Source organism: Carcharhinus amblyrhynchos, chromosome 4 (assembly GCF_965287045.1).
Source record: "Carcharhinus amblyrhynchos chromosome 4, sCarAmb.v2.hapA, whole genome shotgun sequence".
In the NCBI taxonomy this organism is placed as follows: Eukaryota; Metazoa; Chordata; class Chondrichthyes; order Carcharhiniformes; family Carcharhinidae; genus Carcharhinus; species Carcharhinus amblyrhynchos.
In genome coordinates this window covers 67,763,879-67,786,923 of record NC_137327.1, presented here as the reverse complement: position 1 = coordinate 67,786,923, position 23,045 = coordinate 67,763,879, and the positions used below count along the sequence as shown (strand labels likewise).

The window sequence follows — 23,045 nt, the reverse complement described above, 5'->3', positions numbered from 1 at the left end:
GAAAGAGTGCAGAAGAGATTTACTGGGATGCTTTTGGGATTTGATGGTTTGAGTTGTAAGGAGACTCTATAAGAGTTATAAGGGATTCTATAGTGAGAGATGCAGATAGGCACTTCTGTGAGAACGAAAGAGAATGTAGGATGGTATGTTGCCTTCCTGGTGCCAGGGTCCAGGATGTCTCTGAATGGGCAGAAAGCGTTCTGAAAGGAGAGGGTAAACAGCTAGAGGCCATGGTACACATCGGTACTAATGACATAGGCAGGAAGAGTGATGAGATCGTGCAGCAGCAGTTTAGGGAGTTAGGTGGAAAGTTAAAAAGCAGGACCCCTAGGGTTGTAATCTCAGGATTACTCCCTGTGCTATGTACCAGTGAGGCTAGGAATAGGAAAATAGTGCAGCTCAACATTTGGCTAAACAGCTGGTGTAGGAGGGAGGGTTTCAGATCTCTGGACCATTGGGGTCTCTTCAGGGGCAGCTCTGTACAAGAAGGACGGGTTGCATCTAAACTGGAAAGGCTGGGGGGTTTGCTAGTGTCATGCGGGAAGATTTAAACTAATTTGACAGGGGGCTGGGAACCAAAGCAAAGGTGAATTAGCTGAAGGGGAACCAGAGAGTAGGGCCAATAAGCCTCAGAGAAAGACCAGGCAGCGTATAGTTGCTAATCAAAGAGCCTCTGGTGGACTGAAGTGCATTTGTTTCAATGCGAGAATGTAACAGGTTAGGCAGATGAACTTAGAGCTTGGATTAGTACTTGGAACTATGATGTTGTTGCTATTATAGAACTTTGTTAGGAGAAGGACAAGATTGGCAGCTTAACATTCCAAGATACAGATGTTTCAGGCAAGATAGAGGGGGATGTAAAAGGGGTGGGGGAGTTGCACTACTGGTTAAGGAGAATATCACAGCTGTACTGCGAGAGGACACTTCGGAATGCTCATACAGCAAGGCAATATAGGTAGAACTCAGGATTAGGAAGGATGTAGTCATAATGTTGGGGGTTTACTGTAAGCCGCCCAACAGCCAGCAAGAGATAGAGGAACAGATATGTAGGCAGATTTTGGAAAGGTGTAAAAATAACAGGGTTGTTGTGGTGGGAGATTTTAACTTCCCTTATATTGGCTGGGATTCACTTAGTGCTCGGGGCATGGATGGGGCAGAGTTTGGAAGGAGCATCGAGGAGAGCTTCTTGAAACAGTATGTAGGTAATCCAGTAGGGAAGGGGCAATACTAGACCTGGTATAGGGGAATGAGCCTAGCCAGGTGGTTGATATTTCAGTAGGGGAACAGTTCAGAACAGTGACCACAATCCAGTAAGCTTTAAGGTACGGATGGATAAAAAGAAGTGTAGTCCTTAAGTTTAGGTGCTAAACTGGGGTAAGGCTAATTACAACAATATTAGGCAGGAACTGCAGAACGTAGATTGGATGCAGATGTTTGAAGGCAAATCAATATCTGGCATGTGGGAGGCCTTCGAGTGTAAGTTGATAGGGATTCAGGACTGGCACATTCCTGTAAGGATGAAGGATAAGTATGGCATGTATTGGGAACCTGGATAACGAGAGATATTGTGAGACTTGTCAAAGAGAAAAAGGAAGCATTTGTCAAAGCTAGGGGGCTGGGAACACACAAAGTAAGTATGGAACACACAGAAAGTGGAAAGAAACTGAAGCAAGGAGTAAGGAGAGCTAAAAGGGATCACGAAAAATCATTGGCCAGCAGGATTAAGGAAAATTATAATGCTTTTTATACATATATAAAGAGCAAGAGGGTAGCCAGGTAGAGGGTTGGTCTACTCAAGGACAGGGGAGGGAATCTATGCATGGAGCCAGAGGAAATGGGTGAGGTAGTAAATGAGTACTTTGTGTCAGTCAAAAAAAAGGACTTTGTAAATGATGAATCTATATGTATATATATGTATATGTATATAGTTTCGGTCATGTTGAGATGAAAAAGGAGCAGGTATTGGGGTTCTTGAGATACATTAAGGTGAACAAGTCCCCAGGACTTGATGGGATAGACCCCTAAATACTGAGAGAGGCAAGAGACGAAATTGCTGGGACCTTGAGAGAAATCTTTGTATCCTCACTGACTACAGGGGAGGTCATGATGTGGAGATGCCGGCTTGGACTGGAGTAAATAAAGTAAGAAGTCTCACAACACCAGGTTGAAGTCCAACAAGTTTATTTGGTAGCAAAAGCCACTAGCTTTCGGAGCACTGCCCCTTCAGGGAAGGTTCCAGACGATTGGAGAATAGCCAATGTTGTTCCTCTGCTTAAGAAGGTTAGCAAGAATAATCCAGATAATTACAGGCCAGTGGGCCTTATGTCAGTGGTAGGGAAATTATTGGAAAGGATTCTTTGAGACAAGATTTACTCCCTCTTGGAAGTAAATAGACGTTCTAGCGAGAGGCAACATGGTTTTGTGAAGGGAAGGTCACGTTTACTAACTTGATCGAGTTTTTCGAGGAAGCGAAGAAAATGATTGACGAGGGTAAGGCAGTGGATGTTATTTACATGGACTTCAGTAAGGCCTTTGACAAGGTCCCTCATGGCAGACTGGTGCAGAAGATGAAGTCGCATGGGATCAGAAGTGAACTGGCAAGGTCGATATAGAACTGGCTCAGTCATAGTAGACAAAGGGTAGCAGTAGAAGAGTGTGTTTCTGAATGGAGGGATATGACAAGTGGCATTCCTCATAAATCAGTGCTGACCTTTGCTGTTGATAATAGACAAATGATTTGGAGGGAAATATAACTGGTTTGATTAGTAAGTTTGTGGATGACACAAAGGTTGGTGGATATGCGGATATCGATGAGGACCATCAGAGGATACAGCAGGATATAGATCGGTTGGAGGCTTGGGAGGAAAGATGGCAGATGGAGTTTAATCCAGACAAATGTGAGGTAATGCATTTTGGAAGGCCTAATACCGATTGGAAATGTACAGTAAATGCCAGAACCCTTAAGAGTATTGATAGGCAGAAGTCACTGAAAGTGATAACGCAGTTGGAGAAGGTAGTCAAGAAGGCGTGCAGCATGCTTGCCTTCATCGGCCGGGGCACTGAGTTTAAAAATTGGTAAGTCATGCTACAGCTTTGTAGAAACTTAGTTAGGCTGCACTTGGAATCTAGTGTTGCATTCTGATCGCCACACTACCAGAAGGATGTGGAGGCTTTGGAGAGAATACAGAAAAGATTTACCAGGATGTTGCCTGGCTATGAGGAGAGATTGGAGAAACTTGGTTTGTTCTCATTGGAACGATGAAGGTTGAGGGGCGACCTGATAGAAGTCTTCAAGATTATGAGGGGCATGGACAGAGTGGATAGCCAGGAGATTTTTCCCAGGGTGGAAGAATGAATTACTAGGGGGCATAAGTTTAAGATGCGAGGGGCAAGGTTTAAAGGAGATGTGCGAAGCAAGTTTTTTATACAGAGGGTGGTGGGTGCCTGTAACACGCTTCTGGGGAAGGTAGTGGAAGCAGATACGATAGTGAGTTTTAAGGGGCATCTGGATAAATACGTGAATAGGATGGGAATAGAGGGATATGGTCCACAGGCAGCATGGTCGGTGCAGGCTTGAAGGGCCGAAAGGCCTGTTCTTGTGCTGTAATTTTCTTTGTTTTTTGTTCTTTGTTCTTTGAGAGGCTGGACAGACTGGGAGCTTTTTCGTTAGAACGTAGAATGCTGAGGGGTGATCTTATAGAGGTCTATAAAATAATGAGAGGCTTAGATCAGCTAGATAGCCAATGTCTTTGCCCAATGATAGAGGAGTCTAAAACTAGAGGGCATAGGTTTAAAGTGAGCAGGGAGAAATACAGAAGTGTTCAGAGGGCAATTTGTTCTTACAGAGGGTGATCAGTGCCTGGAACAAGCTGCCAGAAGTAGTCGGAGAGATGGGTACAATTTTGTCTTTTAAAAAGCGTTTAGACATTATATGGTTAAGGTGGGTATAGAGGTATATGGGCCAAATGCAGACAATTGGGACTAGCTTAGGAGTTGAAAAAAAAAGGGCGGCATGGACAAGTTGGGCCAAAGGGCCTGTTTCCATGCTGTAAACTTTTATGAATCTGTGACTCTACTCTACCATTCTGACTTTCCTTCACATTTATTCACATTATACCATGTCTGCTATGTATTTGCCCAATCACCCAACTTGTCTAAGTCACCTTAAAGCCTCTTAACATCCTCCTCATCACTTGTATCATCAGCCAACTTGGAAATATTACATTTGGTTCCCTCATCATTGATATAAATTGTGAATAGCTGGGGCCCAAGCACTGATTCCTGTGGGACCCCACTAGGCACCGCCTTCGAAAAAGACTCAATCATACCTATTCCTCTCTGCTAACCAGATCTCAGTCCATGCCAATATATTACCCCAATCCTATTTGTTTTAGTCTAGCACACTTACTTCTTAGATGGGACTCTATCAAAAGCTTCCTGAAAATCCAACTAGACTACATCTATTGATTAATCATGATGTATTCTAGTTGCAACCTCAGAAAACTCCAGTAGGTTTGTTAGACATGATTCCCCTTTCTTAAATCCATCTTTACTTTGTTGAATCCCGTTGATAGTTTGTAAGTGCCCTGTTATCACATTCCTTATTTTAGATTCTAGCATTTTCCCTAGTTAGATTTACTAGGATGCTACCGGGACTTGATGGTTTGAGTTATATGGAGAGGCTGAACAAGCTGCCAGAGGTAGGAGTAGAGATGGGTACAATTTTGTCTTTTAAAAAATGTTTAGATGATATATGGGTAAGATGAATATGGAGGGATACGGGCCAAACGCAGGCAACTGGGACTAGCTTAGGGGTTAAAAAAGGGGTGGCATGAACGTTGGGCCGAAGGGCCTGTTTCCATGCCAAAAACTTCTATGACTCTATGATTCTAAAATACTAATGTTAATCTGACTGGTCTGATGGTCGCTGTTTCCCCCTCCCTCCTTTTTTAAATTGTTGGTGTAATTTGCCACCTTCCAATCTGCCAGGGCTGTTTCAGAATCGACAGAACTTTGGAAGATGACAACCAATGCATCCACTATTTCCATGGGCACCTCTTTTAGTATCCTGGGAATTTATTAGGTTTTAGTCGTATTAATTTCTCCAGCACTTTTTCTAATAATACTAATTTCCTTCAATTCCTCCTCAATATATTCTTCACATTTCTGGCAAGTTATTTGTGTCTTTCTCTGTGAAGATGGAACTAAACCAGTTGTTTAATTGCTCTGCAATTTCCTTTTGGTCTATATTATAAATTCTCCTGTTTTGGACTATAGGAGACTTAAATTTGTCTTTACTAATCTTTTTCTTTTGTTGCAGTTGAGACGTGAAAAAATATAAATGCAAATATGTTAATCAGTTGGAATACTTTGTAAAGTCTTTTTTTAATGCTTTTTAAAATGGACAATTGCTGAGCTGACAGGATGGCTCCAGCTGATCACATGCTGGCTTCTAGAAGTTTCTGAACAGAAACTCAAACATCTGGAATGTAACAAGTGATTAAGGCAACTAAGTGAACCTGGTGGCAATGAGTGCCTCCCTTTCCAGGCCATCGCCATCTGTCCTCCATCCTCTGGCTCCTCAGCGGTCTCCTGCAGGTGGTGCTCCTCTTCTCCTGCCGCACCAGATTGTGAAGCACAGCACACAACAATGATGCATGAGGCCTGCATGAAGCTGTACCGCCAGAGCAGTACAAACACTGAAAACACATCTTAAACAGCCCGATGCACTGCTCCACAATAGACCGGGTTGCGGTGTGGGCCTCATTAAAACGCATCTCTGCCATGGTCTCATGCTTTTGCATTGGGGCCTTCAGCCATGACTTTGGTGGGTCATGAGCCATCTCCCCCATGAGCCACTCCAGCAACCTGGGCAGGTTCTCAAAGAGTCCACGGATGTCCAAACTCCTCAGGATGTAACTGTTGTGCATACACCCTGGGTGGCATGCGTACACTTGTATTATGATTAACCTGTGGTCACAGACTATCTGCACCTTGAGAGAGTGGAAGCCCTTCCTATTTATAAAGCACTGTCCCTCACCTTGCATGAACCACAGGATGATGTGCATCCCATCCACAACCCCCCCCGCACATCAGGCATGGCAATGATGACAGCGAAACCTACAGTCTGGGCATTCTGTTGGACTTGGGCAACGGCTAAATGAATGTACTGGCCTACCCAAGTGTACAGGGCATCTTTGACCTGACAGTCACACTTGTGCACGGATGCCTGAGAAATGACACATATGCCTCCACTGAATGCCTGGAAGGAACTCATGACATTGGAGTTACCTTAACTTCCACTAGGAGCGGTGTGCTCCTGTTCCCTGAGGTTCCAAGTCTGCGAGAATCTGACACAGGTGCCTCACTGCCTCCTTGCTTAGCCGGAGCCAACACTAGCACATGGCTTCAGATATGTCTTCAAAGGACCTCCTTGTTGTGTATAACCTGGGTCTCCGCCACCTCCTTCCCTTGGCCTCCCTCCCATGTAGGAGAATGCGCTGCCACTTCCGGGGCCTGACTGGCATCCCTTGCCCTCATTCTGCAGGTTCTGGTGCTGGCTGACCTTGAAGTGGTTGGACAACTCCCTTCTCCGCCTCAGCACTATTGTGCCTGCCCACAGTCTGTTTTAACCCTTATACAGTGGACAAGTAACTACAAGTAAACATCTTGTTAGTACAACCAATATTTATTTCAGACACACATTCAATAATCACCCACTCAACCAACAATAAGTTATCTTTACAGAAAATACGAGGGTTCAAGTCCAATACAAGACCTTGACTTAACTTTGCATGACTGGCAATTACCCAAGCAGATATTGGCCTTTATCTGTGCGTTGGTCTCAGTGTAGTCTGGTCCTTTGGTCTGGTCTGGCACTCTGGCTCTGGTCTTCCTTCCTTCTCCGGTATGTTGGCTCTCCTCGTGCTGGTCATCACTGGTGATGGTCACTGGTGTTGTAGCTTGTCCATGAGGTCAGAGAGAGAGAGAGTCTTGTTGTGCAGCACCCTTTATACCGTGTTGGGTTTTGCGCTCCTTTTGGCCATTGCCAATCAATCGTTCAGGACTTGATCACTCTGATCGATAAAGTCCAATCGGGTGCTGCCACACCAATCTCTGGGTGTGTCCCCAACACAGTAAGAAGTCTCAAAACACCAGGTTAAAGTCCAACAGGTTTATTTGGACTTTAACCTGGTGTTGTGAGACTTCTAACTGTGTTTACCCCAGTCCAACGCTGGCATCTCCACATCGTGTCCCCAACGGCTATGTCTGCGGGCGCTGGGGGCACGTGGGTTCATACCTCTCTCCCAAATAAGGGGTTATGTTGCCCTTATGCCTGGTAAACAACCCTGTTTGACCAGAAAGTCTCTTTTGTCCTGGAGATGACCCTATCCTGTGTGTTCAGTTGTCTGGGTTGCAGCCTGTTTATCTCTGGCTTTTAGGCTGCAGCCTGTCATTTCAGTTCTTGCCCAATTGTCCCCGAGTGCTTTAGAAATCGCCATTTTAGATGGCCCATTTGGCCACAGCAGCTGCCACAATAAAGGTCATCTCAATCTCTGACAATCCAAAATCCATCTGCATGGATTACAGGCAGGGAGAGTATATGGGTGGTTGTGTGGGCATGGCCATTCCGCACCCTTCAGCAATTCCAGGTATGTGTTGCAGTTCAGCCACACGGGGCAGGGGCAACCTCACGAGATGGGTTTCCATTCAAAGCGCCATTGCAGAGTCCATGCAGTTAAGGGGTTGTGTTAACACCTGGTGAGCTCCCTTGCTTAAGGCACCAGCTGCCTGACATGCGGATCCCTCAAGCAGCACATGGCACCCCTACCACCCCAAACCCCAGCACTCGATCAATTCCCCCACCCCACCTCACAGCCAGCACAGTGAAGCAAACCTGTACCTGGGAATAGCAGCCCTAAGACTCAATAAACAACCCCACCCCACAAAGTAACTTTGCAGCACCTGCCTCCACACCCCTCCAACTTTTATGGAGCAGCTGTAAATGACACCGGCGTGACATCATGCTGGGGAAGAAAGAAACGCAAGCGAGGGCAGAAAGTGCCATCCCGAAGTCGCTAATCATATGTAGAGGTATATAAACGCATTTAGATTTCCAGTGCAAACCCGATCGCACTGAAAAACATAGCCTGGGAAACGCGCGGAGGGCTGGCCATCTGGCACGATTCCCGTTTTTTGGCTCACGCTTAAAGCCGGTTCCCTAATCTTCAGCAGCAAAATCACCCTTCATACTATTTGTAGTTTCCTTTGTTTAGATTTTGGACCCTAGTTTTGGGTTGGGCTACTTGACTTACCATCTATGGTCACTCTTCACTTAAGGACCCTGTACAACAAGTTTGTTAATTATAACTTCCCATTGCACAGTATTGAATCTAGGATAGCCAAGTTGGTTCCTTGACATACTGGTATAAAACAAACATCTTGTACATGCTTCAGGAATTCATCCACCGCAATATTATTGCTAATTTGGTTTGCCCAGTCTATATGTAGATTAAAGTCACCAATGATTACTGTAGCATCTTTATTACATGCATCTTAAATTTCCTGTTTAATGTCATCTCCTAAGTTAGCACTGCTGTTTGCAGACCTATAGACAACTTCCACTAATATCTTCCACCCCATATTGCTCGTCAGTTCCTCCAAAATTGATTGTACATCTAGATTTCCTGAGCCAATATCCTTTTTCACTATCACACTGTTTTCATCCTCAACACCACTTCCTTTTCCTTTTTGTCTGTCCTTCCAAAATATTGAATACCCTTGGGTATTCAGTTCCCAGCCTTGGTCACCCTGCAACCATTAGACTTCATTGGACATTTTTTATTGACTTCAAATTTCACCATCTGCTGTGGTGGGATTTGAACCCTGCTCCACAAATCTTGCTCTGGGCCTCTGGATGATTAATCCTGTGACAAAACCACTGTGCCACTGCTTTCCCCAACATGGACCTCAATCTTCACTATCACCTTCAGGATGTACTGCTGTTGCTAAGTGACATCCTTGACCATGACACCAGGGAGGCACCATATCATCATGGTGTCTGGTCTGTGGCACAGAAATGTCTACCTGTGCACCTTACAATTGGATTGCCTATTGCCATTGCTATCCCGCTCTATTTTTTTCTCCCCCCTTCTCCCCCTCCCCAGTGCAGCTGAGCCACTCATGGTGCCACAGATCTAGCTGTTGCTGCATTCTCCTGAGGGAGGGAGATGGATCAGGAAACTCCCCTATCTGCCTCGTAGTTCTGTTTGTTCTGTCAGTGCACTCTTTATCTGCAGTGTAGCTAGAGACACTTAATGCGCACATGGCCACCTTGGAAATATACCTGACTTCCCACATCGCTCAGAGGAACAATAACAAATGCAGGAAGTTGATTGTGAGCAGGCTCTGCCTTTCTGCTTTTGAGTCCCTCGAACAGGAACTAAGTGCCTTTCCTAGCTCTCCCTAACCACTTCCTCCCTGGAGTTTTCCACATGGTGAATTCACCCCACCACAATTCATATCAAATGGTGGCGGGGTGGGATTGTCTTCCACGGACCTTCCTTCCCCAGACTTAATCAGGGTGGGGGTGGTGGCAGAGTAGTTAGCACTGCTGCCTCACAGCGCAAGGGACCCGGGTTCAAGTCCTGGTCACTGTCTGTGCAAAGTCTGCACATGTCTGTGTGGGTTTCCTCCAGGTGTTTTGGTTTCCTCCCATAGTCCAAAAAACATGCTGGTTAAGTATGATAGCTACGCTAAATTTTCTGTCAGTGTACCTGAATAGGCACCAGAGTGTGGCAACTAGGGGATTTTCACAGTAACTTCATTGCAATGTTAATGTAAGCTTGCTTATGACACTAATAAACTTTAAAACTTCAAAGTTAAAAATGTCAACTCATCACGAAACTCACCACAGGGAAGAGCACAAAACTCCTCCCTTCATTTTTAGCACTAAGAATTTTTTCAAATAACGAGTTGTACAAAATTGTCACTGTCATTTTACCACACATTGTCAATAGCATCATCTCATTCACTCATCTCATTCCATTGCCATCTCATTTTATTCTGTCATTCCAATATCATATGCCTCATACCATTCCCATCTCATTCGTCCAACTCTCAAATGCTCTCCCCACCTTGCTCTTGCCATCCCTAGCCCTTCAATCAAAATCTCTCATTCCTCATAGAAACAATCCTCTCAGCTGCGGCAACTTCTAGTTCTTTATCTTCCTTCCACCAACCTTCATTCTACCACCATTATCGCTGTCAAACAGTCCTTGAAATTCCTCTAATCTCTCCTGGAATTTAACTTTTACCATCCAGGTAACATTCTAGGAAATCCACACTGAACTCCCTGCAATGCCAATATTTCCTTCCTAAGGTGTGTTTTGCAGATCTGAACACTATTATTTTATTTGTTCATCAAATATGAGCGTTGCTGGTGAGGCCAAAGCTTATGGCATGCCTGACCTCAAAACCCTTGTTTTCTAGTCCTCTGAGAATAAAGGCAGCATTCAATCAGGCTTTTTTGTTCCTGTTCATGACATTTTAATGACCTGTGTACCCACAGCTCCAAGTCTCTTTGAACTTACAATGCTTTTAGCTTTTCATAATTTAAAAAATACTTTGATTTATCTTTTTTAGAACCTAAATGAAGATCACACATTTGTGTATCAGTCAGCAGCATGGCTTCGTTGCTTAATGGACTTACTAATAAACAAGAGATCCTGAATTCAAATCTCAGCAGTGCCTCAATCCCTTTGGTCAATGCATGGGTTTCATGCATAATCATCTAGGAAGCGAAGTTGGGAAGAATGTGATTTTTGATCAGTGAGCTTATGTACAAACACATAAGCATTGGGAGAGAGTATATTGTGAGTAAGACACTGCCAGAATGAGTGTGGGCATTGGGAATTTGGATCATAGTGGCAGTTCAATGCAGAGGGGAAAGAAATGCTTTTTGATTTTTTCTTTGCTTTCCAACTTATATCTTCAGAGAGTGATCTTGTCCTGCTGCAGCAGCAGAGGCAACAAGGAAGAGAGCAGTTTGATACATTGGTACAGTCAGGTAAGTAATATTGCTTATAGTTTGTAAGGTCTTTTAGTGGATTATAGTTAGTAAGGACTATATTCTGTAGTAATGAGGATCAGGATAAAAGAGCATGAGAGGAATTGATATTATTTGATATTAAGCATCTTCCAAAAGTTAAATTTTAGAGGGTAAGTCATGGCATGAGGGCTCAAAGCTGTGGTGTGTTCCTCTTGTTTCATTTGGGAGGTGTGGGACAGTTTCAGTACCCATGGCCAGCATGTGAGCAAGAAGTGTCTCCAGCTGCAGATCCTGGAAATCCAGGTTTTGGAGCTGGAGAGGTGGCTGGAGATAATGCAAGGTGGAGAGTATTATAGATAGCACACATAGAGAGTTGTTCACACCACAGGCTAAGACTCCACAGGAGGAAGAGAATGGGTGACCACCAGGCAGAGCAAGAGGACTAGGCAGGCAGTGCAGGAATGTCCTGTGGCTATTTCCTTGCAAAACAGACATACTACTTTGGATACTGTTGAGGGAAATGGCCCCTCAGGGAAAGTATTAGCAGCCAAATTTGTTCCCTCCCTACTGGCATTGTAAGTCAACCCACAGAATGTGGACTGTAGTGATTCAAGAAGGCAGCTCACCGCCTTCTCAAGGGCATCTAGGCACGGGCAATAAATGTTTGCCAGCCAGCAATGCCCATGAACCACGAATTAATAAAACAAAAACCACAGGAAGTGCATACAAGACATTTTGAACAGCTAGTCATTGTGGTGCACATTGATATAAATGACATAGGTTTAAAAAAAGGGTTGAGTCCTAAAAGCAGAATATAGGGAGAAGTAGGACCTCAAAGATCATGATCTCAGGATTGCTATCAGTGCCACGTGCTAGTCAGAGTAAAAATAGATTGGGCAAATCCAATAAGTCACAATACCGCAGAGGAAGAATTCCTGCAGTGTATATGGGATGGTTTTCTGGATTAGTACTTTGAGAAACCAAGTAGAGAAGACCATCCTTGGCTGGGTATTCTATAATTGGCAACCTAGTTGTGCGAGGTCCTTGGAGAAGAGCAGCCATAATATGATAGAATTCTTTATCAAGATGGAGAGTGATGGAGTTAGTTCTGAGACCAGAGTTCTGAATCTAAATAAAGGAAACCACAATTATATGAGGCACAAATTGGTTGTGATGGATTGGGAAACATTACTTTAAGGGAAGACGGTAGATAGGCAATTGCAAACATTCAAAGAGTGCATGGGTGAACTGCAACAATTGTTTATTCCTGTCTGGTGCAAAAATGAAACAGTCGAAAGATGTGCGGGTTAGGTTGATTGGCCATGCTAAAAATTGCCCTTAGTGTCCTGAGATGCATAGGTTAGAGGGATTAGTGGGTAAATATGTAGGGATATGGGGGTAGGGCCTGGGTGGGATTGTGGTCAGTGCAGACTCGATGGGCCAAATGGCCTCTTTCTGTACTGTAGGATTTCTATAATTCTGTGATTCTATGAAAGGTGGCCAAACCGTGGTTTACAAGGGAAATTGGAGATAGTATTTCATCAAAGGGAGAGGCATACAAATTGGCCAGAAAAAAATCAACAGAACTGAGGACTGGAAGCAGTCCTTTGAGCAGAATTCGGCAAAGGGGGACCAAGGGATTGATTAAGAAGAGGAAAATAGAGTACGATGGTGAGCTTGCAGGGAACATAAAAACTGATATTAAAAGTTTCTATTGGTATGTGAAGAGAAAGAGTTTGGTGAACACAAATGTTGGTCTCCCTAACTCAGAAACATGGGAATTTATAATGGGGAACAAAAAAATGGCTGACCAATTAACGTACTTTGGTTCTGTCTTCACAAAGAAGGACACAATCTGAAATGTTGGGGAACAAGGGTTTAGTGAGAGGAACTGAAGGAAATCAGTATTAGTAGAGAAATGGTGTTGAGGAAATTGATGGGATTAAAGACCGATAAATTCCCAGAGCCTAATAATCTACATCCCAGAGTGCTTAAGGAAGTAGCTAAGAAATAGTGGTTGCACTGGTGGTTATCTTCCAAGATTCTATAGACTTTGAAACAGTTCTGTAAGTTTGATAAAAGCTCCAGGTAATTCCAACATAGATTCCTGTGGTCGTTCCTTGCAGATATCCATATTCCCTGTCTCCTGTCACTCAGTCAGTCTTCCAACCGACTGAATAATTTGCCTTCAATACCATGAGCTTGAACTTCAGATAACAGTTTATTAAGAATGACTTAATCAATTGCCTTCTGGACAGTGACACAAATAACATCCATAAGCATTTTTCTTGTTCACTCTTTGTCCCTCTTCAGAAATGTTTAGTCAGGTTTGTTGAGCATGATTTATCTTTTACAAATCCACCTCTGATCAGCTGAAAATGTTCAGGATATTCAGGCTCTTATTTATTATCCTTAATTGTAGGCTCTAATAGTTTCCTCATATCAGCTGTTAGGTTTCTAATTCCTAAGTTTCCACCATCTTTCATAAATGGCAGAAGGACATGTGCAGTGTTTCAATCTAAAGGAATGATACCTGAACCAAGAAATTGGAAGAAAGCAGTTTGGCTATCTTCAGTTTTTTCACCACTCCCTTTAAAACCTTTGGACAAAAACCATCAATGATGTATTACTCTTTGGTGCCAATGTTTTCTTCATTACTGTTAATTTCATAGAATCATAGAATCGCTACAGTGCAAAAGAGGCCATTCGGCCCATTGAGTCTGACTCTCTGACAGAGTATCTTACCTAGTTCCTCTCTACCGACTTATCCCTATGGCCTCATGCATTTACCATTTAACTTTGGGACACCAAGGGGCAATTTATGGCCAATCCAGCTAACCTGCATGAGGATGAGCCACGATTGGACCCCTCTGGGAGACAGCACGCCACCCCCTCCCCCCCACCCCACTGGCAGACGTCCCCTGATCAGACCCCACTCCCCCCGCAATCAGACCCCCCCTGGGAAGCAGCCACCGACAGACCCCCACCCCCTGGAAGGCAGCCACCCCCCCCCCCCCCCGTAATCTGACCTCCCAGGGAGACAGCCCTCCACAGAACCCCCCCTCCCATGGTCAGATCCCCCCCCGACCCCCTGCGATCTGTCCTCCACCCCCACCCCCGGTCAGAACACCCCCTCCCGGGAGGCAGGTCCCCCCCTCCCCCCCCCCTTGGCAGTGCACACCCCTAAGCTACCTCGATTGCTGCTGTCCCTCCACCATCCTTCTGACCTGTACTTGTTGATGTGGAGATGCCGGCATTGGACTGGGGTGAACACAATAAGAAGTCTCACAACACCAGGTTAAAGTCCTGTTGGAGTTTAACCTGGTGTTGTGAGACTTCTTACTGCACTCATTGGAGAGCCTGCAGCACCTTCCTTGCCTTCCGCTGGCATCTGCCGGAAAGAGGGGTGGGGGGGCGGGCTCAGTTGGATCCCTGGTTGGGGAGGGGGGCGGGCTCAGATGGATCTCTGGTTGGGGAGGGGGGCGGGCTCAGATGGATCTCTGGTTGGGGGAGGGTGATGGAGATTCTCCCAAGTCATCCTCCCCCCATCCTCCACCACCCCTGCCCAACCAGAGATCCATCTGAGCCCGCCCCCCTCCCCAACCAGAGATCCATCTGAGCCCGCCCCCCTCCCCAACCAGGGATCCAACTGAGCCCGCCCCCCCACCCCTCTTTCCGGCAGATGCCAGCGGAAGGCAAGGAAGGTGCTGCAGGCTCTCCAATGAGTGCAGTAAGAAGTCTCACAACACCAGGTTAAACTCCAACAGGACTTTAACCTGGTGTTGTGAGACTTCTTATTGTGTTCACCCCAGTCCAATGCCGGCATCTCCACATCAACAAGTACAGGTCAGAAGGATGGTGGAGGGAGAGCCGCAATCCAGGTAGGTTGGGGGTGTGCTCTGCCAGGGGGGGCCTGCCTCCTGGGGGGGTGTGCGGGGTTTCTGCTAGGAGGTCTGCCTCCTAAGGGGTTCAAATCACGGGGGGAAATGGGTCTGCCGGGGTGGTCTGCGAAGGGTGTTTGAGAAGGATGGGCTTCGGAGGTTTCCCTGCAGAATAGGGATTCGCTTCTTATTTTTATTCTGCAGGTTGGTAACAGCGCGGATCCAAAACAGATCCGAAGATGGTAAAATGGATTTGGCAGTAGAGTTGGGTGCACGGTTCATTAAGTCGATTTAAATGCATGCTAATGCACTTAAATCGTCACACCGCCCGATTGGGACCGGATCCGCGCCCAAATCAGGTGTCAGTAAAGGCGCGATCTGCTCGGTTTCGAGTGCAGATCGCGTTACAGACCCAACGCCCGAATTTACCGCGATTGGGCATGAATTTTTGGTAAAATCGGGCCCTTTATGTTTCTTTTACTTTCCTGCTGTCTCATACCTCATTTGTCCGTGGCTGTTTCTTGACAAGTTGTATCCTACCCCTTAGAATATAAACTAGTTCTGTATAACATTAAACAAATTTTTCAACATCTCCCACTGACAATCAATTGTTTTGTACATTAATAGATTTGTCCCATTTATTGTCAACATGCTTTGTCTCACCCTATTGAGATCAGTCTTACCTAAATCCAGAATTTGAAGCAACTGTTTCAGGTTTCTTCCTTTCAAATCTAACATTGAGCACTCAATCACACTATGATTGCGATTAGATAAATGTTCATGCATTATTAGGCTGTTAATAAATTCATACTCATTGCTCACCATGTTGGCTCTTGGACATAATGTCACAGAAAACTATCCCTGATACACAAGAACTTTTCTGTCAGACTGGTGTGTGCTATTTTGCTTTCACCAATATACATGAAAGTTGAAATACCCCTTAAAAAATTATTTGACTAACCCCAGCTTTCATGCAATTTGCCAATTCAGGGAGCCCACATTCCCATTTCAATCTTAAATCCTCTCCTACTTTTTGATTCTATCCACAAAATCTCCACTGTCTACTTACCTCTTGTCACAGACTTGATTTCTCCTCTCAGCACCTATTCATAAACAGATGTTTTGCTTTGCTTCCACCTTTATAACCAACTCCTCAATTTTGGTATGATTCCAATTTCCTAACCCCACAGTGAACTTGAGGTATGATAAATTCATCAAGTTGGTTTATTTTCACACACTCAAAACACATTAGGGGGTTGCCAAATGCACTCATACATAAAAGAGGGATAGGTAAGGAAACGTTTACAGGGGAAATAATTACTGTTTCCCATGAGTGCAGAGTCCAGCGTCAAAGTCCAGTGATATATTGCTTCAAAGAGGTTGGCAGGTCAAATACTAATACTAATACTAAATCTCCAGTTGAGATGACTTCCACAATGAGACAGGCACACAGAAATGAATCAGCCTTGTAGAAGATAATACAAATGCTGAAATAGTATGGGTGGGGCCAGGTATTCAGCCTGCTGGAGCCATTTTTCTGTGCTGCTGCCTGGTAGTTGGAAAAATGGTTGACTAAGTTTTGTAGCTTCACAAAGCAATATTATTGGTTCCCCCAGCTAGGGGTTATTGCCATGTGAATCCCACCTCTCCACTCTGGCTTTTACAAAGGGTGTGAATCCCTTTGTCCGAACCCCTGAGGTTATGAATATTCCGACCATTAAAACTTCAAGGGATGTTGTGGGATCCTTTGTCCTAGAAGACGAATCGGCTCTAGTTAGCTGGGCTTATGAAATGTATACAGCCTTTGTATAATTCACTTTAAATCTATTTCTGCAGCCCACAGAAGCATTAGGATCCCTTCAGACATAACAAGAGGTCAATTTCTACAAAACCACCATTTTAGTCCATATTGTTTGAGGGTCACAGACAGACATAACTTCAGCCATTTTAAAAAAAGTGTCTTGTCCAGCATTTAAAATTTTAGAAATTAGCCATGAAGCTATGTATTGAAGTCTTACTCCCAACACTAACAAATTCCCTACATTTCCAGTTCCATTTTGCAGTTGTTTCTTAATAATAGCCACCACACTATAATTCCTGTGTTGAATTTTTAACCATTATTCATTCAGTCTTGAATACTATTTTGAATTTAGCCACTTGTGACAAAATATTCCACTTGTTTGTTAACTCTTTGCATGAGTGTTTTATTACTCTTCTTTATATGTTGAGCTCATCTCTTGATTTTCAAAATTGCCTTCAATTGGGCAGTTGTGTGAATGTATAATTTGAGGCTTCTTGTACTCTGCACTACATTTTCGTGTAAGTCAATGTTTGCATGAATTACTAATTCCTGTTGCCTTTAGGTATGAGATATTGTTCAAACAGCGAGTTGGCACTGAGGATGTGTTTCTGGGGATGAACAGAAAGGATGGATCCACAGCCTGTTGTGAAGACATGGTGGTGAGCAACTGTTTTCATTACTGCTGGGACATTGATCTTCATTTCACTAACAGATTTGACTACTTCAGCAAGTGTCCCTGTTTGTCATCATTGTAACTTCAAGAAAAGTTTGATGAAAACACAGTTGGTCAAATATTTGGTCAATGTGCACAGGAAATCTATGGTGATGAAGAGGGAACAGATTCTCTCTTTCAGTCTAATTAAACACAAGCTTAGTATCACCTACATTCTGCCATTCATGGTACTGTCTGGACTATGGACCTTCAGTCTTCTCTGTGGTATTTCAATAAACCATCTATCACCAAAGAAATGTAGTCAAACTTTCTCATGTATTGATAAGGAAATCTAACTGATGACATGATTTGTTAGGGAGCCAGCCTTCCAATTGCATTCATTTGAGAAACTGCTTTGGAACAATTCCGAATGTTGATCTCTTTCCCCTTGTTTGGCCTGATCTTGCCAGCTTGGTATAGCTTCCCAAGATACATAACAGGAGCTTTAGCAGACAAAGATTGACACCAAGGCACATAACAAGATATTAAGACAGATGACAACTTGAGCATCTTAAAGGACAGGAGAGTGGAAAAGAGATTTAGGGAGAGAATTCCAGAGCTTAGGGCCTCAGTAGCTGGGGGCAAAGTAAGTCAATGATGTGAAAGAAGACAGAATTCTGGAGTGTAAGTATCTCGAGATGATGGAGATGAACAAGGCTTTGAAAGTATATGAAAACAAGGATGAGAATTTTAATTCAAGATGCTGTGGGACTGCAGCCCTGGTAGATCAAAGCTGTTCTTCAATTTGAGGATGATGACAACTCAGGATCGTGAGCTTCTGCCATGTCTTCATGAGACCCATTCTTGACCCACAGATCTTTCAACTCAAGAGAGCAGGCTGCATGAGATAGTTGGATCCTGAGTACAGGATTTGCTTCCTGATTGAATCATAGAATCCCTACGGTGCAGAAGGAGCCCATTAAGCCCATCAAACCTGCACTGACAACAATCCCACCCAGGCTCTATCCTCATAACCCCACGTGTTTACTTTGCCAATACCCCTTACACTTACCTGCAAACTCCACACAAGCTGGGAATCGAATCTGGGTCCCCGGGGCAGTGAGGAAGCATTGCTAACCACTGTGCTACCATGTCACCCCATTGATACATGAGTTTTGATTTGAAATCATTCAAAGACAGGCTGAATTTCTCATTCTTAGAATTGAAGCGGTTGAGATTAGTTTGCCAACATGTTGCAGAGTGGGCAACAACACTGCACTCATTAACAAACTGGAGATCATATGTGTCTCTGGTAGTTAGTTTAGTTTTAGCATGGAGGCAACTGAGGTTAATGAGTTTTCCATCTACATTGTATTAATACTAATACCAGAGGACAGCTGATCTTTAATGAGGTGAATAACCATTGTCAGGTAGATTGTAAATAGTATGGAAGGTAGCACACAGCCTTGCTTGACTCCCAGTCTTGAATTTGAAGGTGCCTGTTTTAGGTCTTCCACTCAAGCCATTATATCATTATGCCTTCATATCATTATGAAACAATTGCAGAGTGAGTGTTAGTGGACATCCAAATCTCTGGAGCATAATCCATAGAGCCTCATGATAGAATGAGTCAAATGCTTTGTTTAGATTTATGTATGAAATGAAGAGTTCATGGTTTTGTTCTCAGTATTTTTCTTGGGTTTGTTTAGTAAAAATAGTCATGTCAGAGCTTCCTCTGGAAGCTCTAAAACCACACTATCCCTTTGGTAGGAATTCCTCAGCCACAGGAAGTGGACAAATCAGAGGAATGTATGTCATGCTGTGTTAGTTTCCTTGATAGTTTCCACAGCTTATTTATCTTTATTCTTGAAAATAAGTTATGATTGTTACACTCCTGAAGTTGGGGAGAATCTCTTCTTGCTAAATCCATAGGACAAGTAAATATAGCCACTATGTGAACAAAAAATCAGCCAGCTCAGCTGAAATACCATTCGTCCAATTAATTGCTTGTTGCAGTTCTCCCATCAATGATAGTTCACCCTTGGATTGCACCCAAGAGTAGTTGGTGGACGGAGGTCGCCTATTGAAAACTGTTGCCATTGTGGATAGCATTGTTCAAAGTATTCTTTCCAGCCTTGCTAGATAGCATAGAGTCTTAGAGGTTTACAGCATGCAAACAGGCCCTTTGGCCCAACTTGTCCATGCCACCCTTTTTTTTAAAACCCCTAAGCTAATCCCAATTGCCCGCATTTGGCCCATATCCTTCTATACCCATTGTACTCACTAGCCCAATTGTTCAAGATCCCATTGCAGTTGGAGATAACTTTCTTCACTGTCCACTATGCCACCAATCTTAGTGTCATCTGCAAACTTACAACTCATGTCTCCTATATTCTCGTCCAAATCATTAATATTGTCACCCTTAAGAAGAGAAACACCATTCTTTGAGCGAAGGGCATTTCCTCCATTTGACTTTGGCCTACATATGACCTTGGTTGTTCAAAGAAGCTTCACATGTCATAATGGTCATATTGTTACATTTCTTGGATGTTCTCTTCCCACCATGCGTTCTTTATCTTCCAGATTTTTCTTTGGCCAACAGCTCAAGGCTGCCTCGTGACTTTTGTGACTTTAGGTTGTTCCACCAAACAACAAAGGCTGCTCATTTTTTACTGTAGGAGATCACATATTTCTACACCACTTTCATCCAGTTAGTCTTGGTGACAACAATGCTCACACCCAATGGTCTGGACACATAAGTCAAGCTGACATTATTTGATCCCGTTGTTCTAGAATTGAGTTGAATGTATGAAGATTTTCCTGATTGGTTGTTGGAATTGTTGCACTTGGATTTCCTCTCCTCAGTTGGGCCACCTTTTTTATTCATTCTTGGGATATGGGCAACACTGGCTGGGTCAACATTTATTGCTCAGTGCTGAAGGAAGTTAAGAGTCAACCACATAGCTGTGGCTCTGGAGTCACATGTAGGCCAGACCAGGTAAGGATAGCATATTTCCTCCCCTTAAGGATGTTAGTAAACCAGATGGGTTTTTATGACAATCAACCATGGTTTCATCGTCATTATTAGATTTCTAATTCCATATTTTTATTGAATTTACCATCTGCTTTGGCAGGATTTGAACCTGGGTCCCCAGAGCATTACCCTGGATCTCTGGATTAATAGTGAAATGACAATTCCACTACAACACCACCTCCACTAATTGCCAAGACGTTGATCTTCTCCCTCTTAGACTTGTGGTTTTTTGATGTCTTAATGCAAGATAAGTGTTCATCACTGATCAAACAAGACAAGGATCCATCCAGCAGTCATCAGTCTGCATGGATCAAGTGATGATGTGGGTATGCCGGCGTTGGACTGGCGTAAACACAGTAAAAAGTCTGACAACACCAGGTTTTAGTCCAACCTATTTATTTGATAATATACTCGCAAGCTTTCGAGGGGTTACCCTCTTCGTCAGGTGAACTCTCCATTCACCTGACGAAGAGGGTAACCCCTCGAAAGCTTGCGAGTATATTATCAAATAAATAGGTTGGACTAAAACCTGGTGTTGTCAGACTTTTTACTGGATCAAGTGATACAGAGATCACATAGCTTTATGACTCAAAGAATGACTTCATCCAGGATGTGCCAAAGCTTTGATCTATGGTGTCTCCATGTGATTTTCCACCCTTCTGCTGGAAGAGATGAAAACTGGCTAAGCACTTTGGGAAAACTTTCCAGAGTTTTCCCACTCCACTTTTAGACAATGGAGTCAGGGCCAACCCTGGGACTTAAGTTATCTAAAAGGATGATCTTTTATTTTGGGATGGCAGTGAGGACTTCATCAAGGTCAGAATAGAACTTTTCCTTAACATCATCATTGAGGCCAAGTTAAGTATTAATGACAGTGGCACATTGATTACAGCTAGTTTGTCGATGAGATGTCATAGGGTGATGAATGGATTAGGCAGATAGAAACAAAAATACTAAAATGATTTAGCAATTGACTCAAATTGTTTTAATATGCTGCTGATAATGTTGTATTTGTATTATTGAAACTTTTTTAGATAAAAATCAAGCTGCCTGACTGCAAACCAGCAGATGTCACTCTGGACATTAAAGAACACTTTCTGGCTCTTCGATCACCAATCTAGTAAGTGGGAGACTGCTAAAGGAAGGTCTTCCTGTGGAATATTACCAAGTCTGTCTGAAACACAAGGCCAACTCTACCCCCTCAGCCTACATTTGGCCAATCTTCACCTAGCCCGTTGTAAGAGCAGAATGCTATTTAGCGTTGTTATGGCAGGCAGGGGTTTAATTTTAACAGCCCTGATATCTTCTCCTGCTATCTGTCCTTAAACAGAAAGGTGTTTTTGGTTTTTGATTCAAATTTCCCAACCCCTCAGCTTTTGTGTGATCCAATTTCTATTAATAATCCTACAGCAAACCCACGCTAGAGTGAAATAAAAAGGTTAGTTTATTTTACACATACTCGAAACACAGGAGAAAGTGGTGCTATGAAGCCCTCGGTATATTTGTACTATAAAAGAGGGATAAGGGGAAGAAAGAGGTATAGGGCAAAGACCACAAAGAAGAAAAGAATTATTGTTTCACATGAGTTCAGAGACTAGAATCAAAGTCCAATGGTGTACTCCTTCACAGAGTCAAGAGGTTGAAGGCCGATGCTGAATAATCCCCTTTTCCAAAAGAGATAGAACATAGAACATAGAACACTACAGCACAAACAGGCCCTTCGGCCCACAAGTTGCGCCGATCACATCACCTACCAACCTACAGACCTATCTATAACCCTCAATCTCATTAAACCCCATATACTCATCCAGAAGTCTTTTAAAAGACCCCAGCGAGTTCGCCTCCACCACCACTGACAGCAGCCGATTCCATTCACTCACCACCCTCTGAGTGAAAAACTTACCCCTAACATCACTTCTGAACCTCCCTCCCCGCACTTTAAATCTGTGTCCTCTCGTAGCGACCATTTCAACCCGGGGAAATAGCCTCTGAGAGTCCACCCTATCTATTCCTCTCAACATTTTGTAAACTTCTATCAGGTCGCCTCTCAACCTTCGTCTCTCCAGGGAAAAGAGTCCCAGCTCCCTCAACCTAACTTCATAAGGCATGCCTCCCAGTCCAGGCAACATCCTTGTAAATCTCCTCTGCACCCTTTCAATAGCTTCTACATCTTTCCTATAGTGAGGCGACCAGAACTGCGCACAATACTCCAAATGAGGCCTGACAAGGGTCTTATAAAGTTCCAGCATTACCTCCCGACTCCTAAACTCAATCCCTCGATTAATGAAGGCCAGTACACCATACGCCTTCTTGACCACCTCCTCCACCTGCGAGGCCGATTTAAGAGTCCTGTGGACCCGGACCCCAAGATCCTTCTGCTCCTCAACACTACTCAGACTTCTGCCCTTAATAGTGTACTCGTTCATCCCGTTGGTTCTGCCAAAATGGACGACTACACATTTATCCGCGTTGAAGTCCATCTGCCACTTCTCCGCCCAGTCCTGCATCCTATCTATGTCCTGCTGCAACTTTTGCCATCCTTCCAGATCATCCACAACACCACCGACCTTCGTGTCATCAGCGAACTTACTTACCCATCCCTCCACTTCCTCATCCAGGTCATTTAT

The 23,045-nt window shown here is 43.9% G+C and overlaps 1 protein-coding gene across 1 annotated transcript in view; it reads left to right on the top strand.

The window, feature by feature from the left end:
- Nucleotides 1-23,045, top strand: part of LOC145342090 (dynein axonemal assembly factor 6-like) — an 82,786-nt gene that overhangs the window by 51,943 nt on the left and 7,798 nt on the right. The window contains exons 5-6 of the mRNA XM_080187304.1: nt 17,295-17,391; nt 21,453-21,538. Coding sequence (XP_080043430.1) covers nt 17,295-17,391; nt 21,453-21,538 — 183 coding nt within the window. The remainder of the gene's footprint in view (nt 1-17,294; nt 17,392-21,452; nt 21,539-23,045) is intronic.